The sequence below is a fragment of the Indicator indicator genome, chromosome 8 (genome assembly GCF_027791375.1).
Source record: "Indicator indicator isolate 239-I01 chromosome 8, UM_Iind_1.1, whole genome shotgun sequence".
Lineage (NCBI taxonomy): Eukaryota > Metazoa > Chordata > Aves > Piciformes > Indicatoridae > Indicator > Indicator indicator.
This window is the reverse complement of record NC_072017.1, coordinates 5423858-5436359: the sequence shown is the minus strand read 5'-3', so window position 1 is coordinate 5436359 and position 12502 is coordinate 5423858. Positions and strand designations below refer to the sequence as shown.

Here is a 12502-nt window from a genome sequence, read left to right as displayed (position 1 = left end):
ATGTTTCCAAATCTTTAACACCAACTATTCAACTCATATAGGTGGGAATCTGTAGACCCTTACTCATAGCAAACATTGTATGGGAATAGCCAAGCAGCATTTCCAATGAAGTCAACAATACATCTGTGCAGTAATAAAAATATCACAGACTTACTTAAAAGCAGAAAAATAACAGGAATTGTAACTCATTGTTTGCATTACTTATTAAACCTAACACAAAAGTGTCTGTGTTAGTGATCCATGAGAGGTCTGATATTTGTAAAGCATTCACAGTGACCCAAGAAACTCTATTCCCTAGTTTCCTTAAAACTTTGAGGTTTGGTTTTCTAGGTGAAGGGATGAAGTGAAGGAGGAGAAAAATCTCATCTGTAATTCTGTTTAGATGGTGGTACTCTAGTTTTACAGCACGAGTGGCACAGACATGACAGCTAAGTATGCTGTATCAGCTCCACACATCTACTACAGACCATCACTTGTAGGCTTTGTTAATTCACTGACAGACTGAAAACATCCTCAAGTTCAACACTACTTGAAACATCCCAGTTGTATTTAGAAATATCCAATAAAATCAGAAGGAACTCTCCTAAACCCCATGCATTCCTGAAATTGAGGATTCAGGAAAAAGTTTCATTTAATTTTATTAAGAGATGATTTCATTGTAGAAATGGTGCATATTTATCATATACTACAGTCCTCTAGTTGCTACCAGTCTCTCCAAAATGCATTGCACCCATTTTACTCTGGAACTCAGACTTCTTTTGATCCCACCCTGACACATTCTTAACTGTCTCCAAGTATTTTTTTTTTTTTGGCTGAAACTCAAAATTAAACCATAAAAATCACAAGTCCAAATTGACAAAGAATAGTACCAAGTCCCTCCCTCTACACATCTAATGACAGGTCTTATTGTCCTCTGCAGCACTTCTCCACAGGCTTCAGTAATCCATTTCCATATAACAGTATGAATACATACAGCCCAGAGACAGAGTGGTCTAATCACTTCTGCCTATAGCAGACAGCTTTATTAATTGCAGAGAAATAAAGTCAGGCCTGAAAATAAAATAAAAAAATAAAAGAAATAGAATAAAATAAAAAATAGAAAGAAAATTAAATGCAATAAATAAAACAAAAAGTAAAAAATTAAATAGTATAAGATAAAAATTAGAATGAAATAAAATATAATGAAACAAAATAAAAATAAATAAGAAATAAATAGAATAAAATAAAAAAAGCAAAAAAAAGTATAAAATAAAAAATAGAATAAAATAAAATATAATAAAAATAAAAAAATAAAAAGCAAAAAAATAAATAGAATAAAATAATTAAAATAGAATAATAGAATAAAATAGAATTAAATAGAACAAAAGTAGAATAAAATAAAATAAAATTTAAAAAAGAAATAAATAGAAAAGAAGTTAAAAAATTAAATAGTATAAAATAAAAAAGAAGAATAAAATATAATAAAAATAAAATAGGAATAAAAAGTGAAAAAAAAAAGAAAAAAATAAACCAGAGTAGAGTAAAATAGAATAGATTAAAATGTAATGTGGTGGATTGGAAATTCTCCCTAACATTAACTTTACCCGACTAGCTTAGTTTGGAAGCAAATGGAGCTATATTTACAAGCAAAACTACAGTCTACAATGGAGTGCCATGAATATATACAAATATACAGCACTCACAATATTTACAGATATTTACAATTGACAAAAACATTAAATAGAATAAAATAGAATAGAATAGAATAGAATAAAATAAAATAAAAAAAAATAAAATAGAATAAAATGCTTGCTGTCCATTCCTGTACTTGCCAAAAATGGATAAATATGATTCGTACCCTTCACAGAAAGAGTAGCACTGAAAATTCTTTGAATTTTTAAGTATGAACAACATAGATTGAATTCTTCCTAAGTTCTGCTTTAACTATATTTGGTTTTATTTACCCACCTTGGTATTAAAGTCCAGTGCATTCTGTGAAGTCTTGTATAACTCTGGATATTTCAGCATGTTTTCCTTGCGACAGGATCTCTCAAATATTCCAAGAGTTAGTGGAGGCATTGCTGTAAACATCTAGTAAACAGATTGGGAAAAAAAAAAACAAAAAACAAACACAAAAAAAGGCAAAAAAATTACAAAACTTTGGAGGTCAGGACTTGCTTTAAGAACTGCTTACTCAAGAAACTTTCATGATTGTGATGGAAAAATAACTGAAAACACAGAAATCATCTTACCACGTTGTAGAGACCTATACACCATCTTTCAAAAAGAATTTGTCCAGAAAAGCCATTGACAAAAGCAAACCAGATCTGAAAAAGAAGAGAACTCTGTTTTACTCACATGTCCTGCAAAGTGTGGTTAATGGATTCATTCTTTTTTTCCCCTCAGCTTCACAAAAGGAGTATCCCTAGAACACATTTACACCACAGGTGTGGATGTTATGGCTTAAATAGATATGTATATAAATAGATAATAAAGCCAACTGGTGTTCAGAACAGATAATGGGCAGCCCAGTCAAATATGGGAACAATTTCATTTCAATACAAATACATTTCAAGGAGGTAGCTATTTTCGGAATGAATTTCATGTTTGTTAAGTATTTAAGGTGATTTAGCTCACTGCATTTGTACTGTGCTTAAAAGAAATAAAAATTCTGAGAAATATGAGGGGAAAAAAATGTATCACAGGAAAACACCCACAGATTAGAGGCAGTCAATTTACAACCTCCCACCTAATTGAATTCATGCAGTAAACTTTAATTTGGAGCTAAAAATACTACCAATATTCTTTCCTCACACATGAAACTCCTAAGAGGATGAGAGCATTAAATCAATGACAATCACTTAGTTCAAAAGTACTAACTCGACTACATGGCATTCTAGAAGCACAAATGGAAATCTCTTTCATTGCCTAAGTTTTATCACTTTTTGCTAAAAGGTTTAAAAAGTCAAATTTAATTTGTAGGGCATGATGCCCTTTCATATGTTTTTTTTTTTCAGTATAGCAGGAAGCATGGCTGCTTTCTTCTTTCTTACTGTTTATCTTTGTCTATCAATATCTGAGGGGTGGGTGTCAAGATGAAGGTGCCAGGCTCTTTTTGGTGGTGCCCAGTGACAGGACAAAGAACAAAAGGTACAAGCTGGAACACAGGAGGTTCCACCTCAACATGAGGAGACAATTGATGGTGATGGAGACAGGGAAAAGGCTACCCAGACAGGTCGTGGAGTCTCCTTCTCTGGAGACTTACAAAACCTGCCTGGATGTGTTCCTGTATGGCCAGCCCTAGGTGATCCTGATTTGGTAGGGGGGTTGGACTTGATGATCTCTGGAAGTCCCTTCCAGCCCCTAACATTCTGTGATATCAGTGGAAAAAAATAATTTCTGATGAAGCTTCATTAATGAGCTACATTGAAACTATATTGCCTCCAACAAACACAAGCTGTAAGGTGACAAATGCTAGTACCTTGTTCTATTTCATTTAAGACTCCTGTTTTAGGATGAAGAGAGCCTGTAGTGACAGGACGAAGGGCAGTAGCTTCAAAACAGAGGAGAACAGATTTAGATTGGATGTTAGGAACAAGTTCTTTACTGAGAGGGAGGTGGAACACTGGAACAGGTTGCCCAGGGAGGTGATTGAGGCCCCAGCCCTGGAGATATTCAAGGTGAGGCTCAAGAAGGCTCTGGGCAACCTGATCTAGTCGACTGCAGAGGGGGTTGGACTGGATGACCTTTGGAGGTCCCTTCCAACCCAGAACATTGTGTGTGCGAAAGTTTTTTAAGTGAATAGGAAGCAAAGTGCTAGGACTAGGGGGAATGAAAAAAAAATATAGAAAATAGATTCAGATTCAGATTCAAATTCTTCCCCGTGAGGGTAGTGAGACACTGGAACAGGTTGCCCAGGGAGGTGTTGGAAGCCTCATCCCTGAAGGTTTTTAAGGCCAGGCTGGACGTGGCTGTGAGCAACCTGATGTAGTGTGAGGTGTCCCTGCCCATGGCTGGGGGGTTGCAACTGGATGATCTTTGGGGTCCCTTCCAACCCTGACAGCTCTATGATTCTATGATTCTATGAATGCTGCTTTGCAGAGACTCTGCTGCAGTTCACATTTCATTGGACTGTCTTATGGGAACATGAATTGCTACACTCAATATCTATGTTTGTCACCACGTACCCAGGCTGGTCTCCAGGTGACCAGACCTCATGAAGAAGTTCCTTGTCTTTTAGCAGGTTGTGGAATGTTTCAACATGTTTATGAGTATTTTGAGATGGGAAGCCCCCTGAAATTAGCAACTATTAAAACTAAAAATGGGAGTTAAAAGCCAGCTAAAATTGCTATTTGTTCAACCAATAAATGCAAAGTAAATAGAATTTTTTTGGTGGTTAATTACTGGAATGAGATTGCATGTCAAAGGATGAATGCTAGAAGCTGTAAAACAGAGGTATAAAATACACTGAATTTTTTGATGTCTTAAAATGCTAAATTTCATTACTTTGATTGACTTAACAGTAGCAAGCAGTCTATTTTCTAAACCTTTCAAGTCTATTCACTTAAAAGACAATGGAATTACCTCATGCCAGTTACCAGATTTCTATAACCTCTTGTGTATTCCAATTTTTGGACTTTTGAAAGAGGAATTATGATTTAACTGTGACGAATTTAGAAGACATTTTACTAGCAGCAGTTTCTCAGTAGCTGAATGAGGGGGAGTGATGAGTGCATAATCACTTGTTCATTACTGAACAATTAATTATGCACTCAACACTGGCACAATTTTTGGATGCTTTACAATGAAGCTAAGTGTGTGAACCTAATCCAGAATCTCATCACCACTGCTGGATACAAGTTGTGCTCCTCAGCTGCCTCCTCTCTTTTCAACTTTCTTGTTATTCATAATTCCTACATTCTTTTGCTCCCAACCTAGGAAGACAGCACCTGAGAGAGGAGTGAAGGACAGATACATGATCTCAGTGACCCTTACTTTTTTGTGGGGGGCCATATATGATAGTCACCACCAAGTCTCTCAAAAATTCTATGCATCATTTTATTCCTGATGCTTTCAGTTTTATTTTCACAGAATCACAGAATTGACCAGGTTGGAAAAGACCTTCAAGATCATCAAGTCCAATCTATCAGCCAACACCATCTGATCAACTAAACCATGGCACTAAGTTCCTCATCTATCCTGGTTTTAAACACTTCCAGGGCAGCCCATTCCAATAGCCAATTTCTCCTTCTGGGAAGAATTTTGTACGATATTTACCTCAAAAATTTCAATCTATTTAAAGTTTTACCAGAAAATTGTAAAGACATCCTCTAAATTATAATTGTAACTTCCTCAAGTCTTAGCATTTATTTTCTTCCAAAGAAAGAGTGCAAGTTACAGGCATTTCAGGTTAAGCTTTTGTGTAGTAAGGAATAAATCTTTGTCAGAATTCTAGATGCAAGCCAAGAAGGAATGAAATTTGGTAGCACCCCTGGGTTTTAAAGTTCTTGTTAAATCTATCAAGGAAAAAAAAAACCAACAGATGTGAAGAAAAACCTCTTGATGTGGCTAAAAATAATGCCCTTTGTAGCTGAAACACAACTATTTAGTGGAATGCCAGAGATACTGTTAAGAGATGGAGCAGAAATAATATCAGTCTTTAGCAGATATTATATCCACTATTACTGGTATCTAAGCAAACCCATGGATTTTCTGCTGTTGAAAAGACAGTATTTGAAAATTCACACTAGGAACACCTATGGATCAAAAATAATTAGCAGATCTGGGGGAGGTGGTGTAGGGGAATCAGCAGGGATAAACACAGCCCTGGGATCAAACTGTAAGAGGGGAAGGAGGTAAGCCACCCACTCACCCTAGCTTCTGCATCTTGGGACCCTAGAAAATGACACTTTACCATCCATGGAAATAACTCTGTGGATCTTACTACAGTATCAGTGGTGACACTGAAAAGAAAAGCACAGTTTTCCCCTTCACAGTGGGAAATTTATTGATGGAAATGTGTATTTCATTCTGACTCTGATGGACAAAGAAGTCAACTTTACTTGCAAACCAGGTTTTTAGGACATGTGGTGCACCATACTAATATAGGAACAGATTCATCCACCCTTCTCTCCTAGGGGGTAGGTCTTACTCTAATAGCTCACATTATGATTCCAGCACTCCTCTATACAGGAGGACAGGAGATAGGCATCCCTGAGAGGTACTTTAGACTACGTGGGGGAGAAGTGAAAATTCAGACCATTCTGCAGTACAACTGGCACATAACTTTAACTGAAAATCACAGATTTAGGTTCACAGCCCACCTAAAATGAGATGGGCCTCAATGCAGACCAGCATTTCTAAATTTTCAAATCATGCAATGCAAAAAAACTGGGCAGGAGCATGATCCTTTCCTGCTGTCTGTATTTTAAACTGAACTTGGTGCAGTTTACCTACGTTAATTACGCCATGGCATAGTGAACAACAGCTCCCAAACTCTACAGCTCAGCAGCAGTGTGAGTACACACAGAAAGCTGGTCATGTTTGGGGTTATGCATGATCTGGGTCTCAGTATCACAGTATCATACTACATTAGAGGTTGGAAGGGCCCAGAGATCAACCCTTCTGCCAAAGCAGGATCACTTAGTGTAGTCTGCACAGGAATGCATCCAGGTGGGTTTTGAATGTGTCCAGAGAAGGAGACTCCACAACCTCCCTGGGCAGCCTGCTCCAGGGCTCTGTGACCCTCACTGTAAAGAAGTTTCTCATGTTGAGGTGAAATCTTCTACGTTCAAGCTTGTTCCTGTTGTTTCTTGTCTTATTAAGTGCACACCACTGAAAACAGCCTGGCCCCCTCCACTTGACACCCACCCCTTAGACATTTATAGACATTGATCAGATCCCTTCTCAGTCTTCTCAAGACTAAACAGCCCCAGGGCTTTCAGTCTCTCTTCACAGGGCCGCAGCATTCACCTGATGTACAAGGAAAGGGAAATTAGGAACAAAATGGTAAATATGGGCAGCAGAAAGCAGGTAACCCAGCAGTGTGATGAAAAGGCATTGGGGAAAATAAAACAAAACAAATAAACAGAAAACCTTAGTCCCAAGGTTTATGGAAAGAAAAAGGAGCCCTTAGAGCTCTAATTAGTATAATTGAACTGGTTACATAGCATTTAAACTGTTACAAATGGCCACATTAAAGTTTAGAACTGTGATAGAACTTTTAAGTATGAACTTCAAGCATTTCTTCTGTGTTCTGATCTTTTACTTCTGTTTCAATTCTCCCTGACACAAAATATGAACGAGCTATGAAGATCTTCAAAAATGACCACTTTTAACCCTTTTTTAGTTAACGTAAACCAGTATTTTTATGAAACCATCAGTTATTCAATAGTTAGCAGAACAAAAAGTAGGAATAGGAAAGTTTTGCCCCTCCAGTGTTGAAGGGAGAACACGAGTAGTTTAACAAAAGAGTATATGCAGTGATGGTACTAACAAAACCAAACCTAATCCACGTAGGAGGAGTTCACAACCACTAGATCAGTCTCAATCCCAACCATCATTATAAGGTAATGCCAGGCCCCTCAAAATGAGATTCTGCATAGGCTTATACTATGTGAGTGTGAGGCTCCACATTAGCAGTCTATTAGAAATCAAAAGGTTTCACTTGCAATTGAGAATGATACTTCCAGGATATGACCTCAAAAGTTACTGTGACTAGTTCCATACAACTGATGAGGTCTGTGTTTAATTATCTACTGCATCAAGACAGTGTTTAATTATCTACTGCATCAAGACAGAGTAAAAAAAGTTGCTACAGACCACTCCTAGTTTCTTATGGAATTTAAATGTTGATAAAGGCTAGCCACTGTTATTACTGCAGACCTTTACCATTTTCTGAACCAAGAAATCAGTGGCACTTATTTTGCATGGCTCCAGGAATGCCTAGGAAAAAGGCTGCACTTTAGATCAAATGGAATCTATCACATTCCTTCTTTGATTAATACTGAGCAGCCATTTAAAAATACAAGAGAGGTAGGTATTTTTGGTTATTGTCAGCTAATAAAAAGAAACTGATTTAAAGCAACTTCCAGACAGGCCTTTCATAGTATTATTTTCTAAACTCCAAGAGAGAGGAGGTGTGGCCACAAAAGCCTCACAGACATTTTCCTGATGTAGCATTTCTGCATATTAAGCAGCAGCTTACAAATACTCATTGAGCTCTTTGCTCCCACGCCTGATCTGTACAAAAAACTGAAAAGAGAGACTCAAGAGAGACTGGCAGTTGTCCTTTCTGGAGACATTCAATGATGAATTTCTGCCCATTCACTCCCAGTATTGACATGAGCTATTAACATCTGTGAAAGGTTTCTGAGCTGACAAACGTTGGGCATACAGGAATTCAAGTAGAAGTCATCTTTTTGTCTTCTTCCAGGGAAGGTGTATGTGGTAAAATGCTATTATGTATTATATATAAAGGGTCATAACACATTATAAAAATTATTTCTTTGCCCTTCCATCCACTGAGGAGGCAGAGACTCCCTCTTCTAGGCTTTTGCATTTTTAGTCTATGATCTCTGCACTTGGCATTTAACTCTTTTTCCACAAGTGGGATATCTATCTGTGATTGAAGTTAACAGCTTCACAATGTGTTTGCAGGTGACAATGACAGAAAACAAATTAAAATAAGGCAGAATGTTCTGCACACCAACTCTGCTTTCTATAAACACAAAGGACACACTAATACTGTTTTTTTCCCTCCAAACTTCAAGAGCTACTGCCAATCAGTACTTCTGCTGCAAGTCTGATCATTTAATCAGATATTCAGCTTTTGAAATGCAGGACCTAAAGTTTCCCATCACTTCTAAAGCAAAAAAAAGAATCTTTAATGCTTTTTCTATGCCTTCCTACTTCATGTTTTTCTAAACAGGCTACAAACTTGCTACTACTTAGATGGAAATCTGCTTATGGTACTAATACAACAAAGAGGGGAAAATAGGAGAAAAATTGGAAAAATGTAACAAAAAATGCTAAGAAAAATTCACACTTATTAGAAAATGTAAAGAAAAATGCTAAGAAAAATTCACACTTTTGGCTACAACACTTGTACATAAAGAGAGTATTTAAAAGTATTTGAAAATATTGCAATACATGAATATAAAAATTGGAAGTCTTGACCTAACGTTTACATCAGGGCTAACAGAAATAAGGCATTTTCTTTTCTGTAAAAAAAATTATACATACTGGGCAAGTTTAAGATATTAATTAAAAAAATACATTAAGCAAGTTTCAAGAATAATTGTTATCACAGAATCACAGAATGGCCTAGGTTGGAAGGGACCTCCAAAGGTCATCTAGTCCAACCTCCTCTGCAGCAAGCAGAGACATCCTCCACTAGATCAGGTTGCTAAGAGCCCTGTTGAGCCTCACCTTGAATATCTTCAGGGACAAGGCTTTAACTACCTTGGAGCAGATGATCTCTAAGGTCCTTTCCAACCTAACCCATTCTATGAATCTATTACTCTATACACGGGGTCTTAACAACACCTGCCAAACACTGTGTATTACAATACAGTCCTCTCATACCACTGCATTCTTTGCAAGACTCCGGGCTTCTTGAAATGCCTGGTGAGAAAACTAGGTCAGGTCCTCTTAGGAAAGTATCTTAGTTCATGACCTAGAGCCTCAGGAGGCATGGCTACCTCACTAACAACCAGAAGGTATGCAGCAGTGTAACTAAACATGCAGGTTAAAAACCTTAAGTAGTGTTCTGAACACCAACAGCCCTGCAGTTCAACAGTGACCCAAAAAAGAGCTTCAGGATTGTGATTCTGGACAATTACTGACACCAGCTCAAGGAGATTAAGGGGATACATCTGTTAGTAAATTTAAGGAATACAGTTACAAGTAGTTTTACATGGTAGAATGATGATCTCTACTCTTGCCCTGCTGAGACCACAGCTGCAATCCTGCGTCCAGTTTTGGGCTCCCCAGTTCAAGAGAGACAGAGACCTGCTGGAGAGAATCCAACAGAGAGCCACAAGGATGCTTAGGGGACTTGAGCATCTCCCCTGTGAAGAGAGACTGAGAGCCCTGGGGCTGTTTAGTCTGGAGAAGAGAAGACTGAGAGGGGATCTGATCAATGTCTATCAATAGCTGAGGGGTGGGTGGCAAGTGGAGGGGGCCAGGCTCTTTTCAGTGGTTCACAGTGATAAGCCAAGGAACAATGGGTTCAAACTTGAACATCGAGAAGATATCAGCTCAACATGAGGAGAAACCTCTTTCCAGTGAGGGTGACAGAGCACTGGAACAGGCTGCCAGAGGGGTTGTGGAGTCTCCTTCTCTGGAGACTTTCAAACCCCACCTGGACGCATTCCTGTGCAGACTACCCTAAGTGATGCTGCTCTGGCAGGGGGGTTGGACCTGATGATCTCTTCAGGTCCCTTCCAACCTTTGATATACTGTGAGACTGTGATATTATGACTCAGAATTTTAATGCATTATCAGAATCATGCAACACAGTCAGCACTAATATTTAGTATGTATTTATAAGCACGTAGTCTTTTAAAGCAAAAAAAAAACAAACCCTACCACAGCACTCTAATATCAATCAGTTTATAAAAAAGCAAGATTCAGTACTAATAAGTGTTTAGTAGCAGATTAAATGCTTCTTTAAAATAAATGCTTCTTTAAAATCATATATGATGATCAAAAGCTCAAAATAATGATTTCTTTTTTACTTTCAAGTAGCCACATTTATTGTACTGCAACATTACCTCAATAATATAAAGGACTATATTCTTGTAGAAACAATACAAGATGCACTTAGCCACTCTGTTATAATTCCAGGCTCCATGAACCAACAGCAAGTTCTTCAAATACTTGAACTGCAAAAAACAGAAAGTGAACAAACATCCCATCAGAATATGCACACACCAACCTGACATTAAACTACTTTATTCTAGTGTTCTACACTGTAATGATTTACCTGAGCAATTGAGTAGTCTGAAGAATTTGCAGCCTGCAGACCTTCATTCCCACTGATACCCACACCAACATGTGCTGTTTGTATCATACTAACATCATTTGCTCCATCACCAATGGCTAGAGTTACCACCTTCACTTGTTTTTTAACCATTTCTACAACTTCAGATTTTTGAAGAGGTGATACCCTAAAGGGTGGCAGCAAGAGAAAAGTTAAATACAGGAATGTCAAATGAATGCAGTTTCAAAACATACTTTATATGCTGTGAAAAGGTAATGAAATTAAGCTAACTAACATCCTGGGCAGTGACACAGCGTTGTTAACAGCCTCTTGGCTAGGTGCTAAAACCACTTTCCAAGCAAAATTCATAGAAACCTTGGATTTGTTAAGGCAAGGTGTTAACAGAACAGGTAAGGTATAAGTCAAACAGTCACAGGCCCCTAAAACAGCAATGGAAGAAACCCCAGACACTGTCACTACCAGTGTTAACTTTCAATAATTGCAGATTTTGGCATATTTTGTTGTTATGCCTTTGTTTTTTCCCTCCTCTTTGTTTGAATATGTATTTTCTAAACAAACAACAAGGTATTTAAGACAGATGTCAAAGCAGACAGGAACAGAGTGGATTGCCACTCTGTCAACTTATTCTACACTGCTAAATTCCAGGAAGCAACTCTGCACATTGACTCTTGATCCTGCACTTTTAAATGCTTGTAACTTTTCCCTTGTTCTTTTCATCTGTCATTAAGAAAATGCCTGCTCACAGCTGAGGGGACATATCGTTCCAGGGATGACTCTCAAAAGCTTTGTTGATTAAAGTGTATCAGTTTTAGCTCCATCTGCCATTGTGTGTGCCACACAGGTACTTTGCATTTCATAGAATCAGAGAATCGTAGAATCAGTCAGGGTTGGAAGGGACCACAAGGATCATCCAGTTCCAACCCCCCTGCCATGGGCAGGGACACCTCACACTACAGCAGGCTGGCCAGAGCCTCATCCAGCCTGGCCTTAAACACCTCCAGGGATGGGGCCTCAACCACCTCCCTGCACAACCCATTCCAGGCTCTCACCACCCTCATGGGGAAGAACTTCTTCCTCACATCCAGTCTGAATCTCCCCACTTCCAGCTTTATTCCATTCCCCCAAGTCCTATCATTACCTGACACCCTAAAAAGTCCCTTCCCAGCTTTCTTGTAGCCCCATTCAGATACTGGAAGGCCACAAGAAGGTTACAAGAAGGTCACCTTGGAGCCCTCTCTTCTCCAGACTGAACAGCCCAAACTCCCTCAGCCTCTCCTCATAAGAGAGGTGCTCCAGCCATCCTTGTGGCCCTTCTCATGTTGTAAAAGTTATACTCTGGATGCTGACATTCAGCCGCTGTAGTATTTGAGACATCATGACTGAAAATAATACACAGAAATGATGTGCTAAGACTGCTGTGTTTCACAGGGTGGAGAAAGGAAGGAGCAAACCTTAAGCAGCATGGCAATTCACTTGTGCTCCCAGGCATTGGAGTCAAGGAACAAATCCTGCCCCTGC

General features: G+C 38.3%; 1 protein-coding gene across 1 annotated transcript in view; it reads right to left on the bottom strand.

The window, feature by feature from the left end:
• The window catches only part of ATP8A1 (ATPase phospholipid transporting 8A1), a 119747-nt gene that overhangs the window by 30054 nt on the left and 77191 nt on the right, over nt 1-12502 (bottom strand). The window contains exons 25-28 of the mRNA XM_054383297.1: nt 10967-11150; nt 10755-10865; nt 2232-2306; nt 1948-2070 (exon numbers count right to left, since the gene is read on the bottom strand). Coding sequence (XP_054239272.1) covers nt 1948-2070; nt 2232-2306; nt 10755-10865; nt 10967-11150 — 493 coding nt within the window. The remainder of the gene's footprint in view (nt 1-1947; nt 2071-2231; nt 2307-10754; nt 10866-10966; nt 11151-12502) is intronic.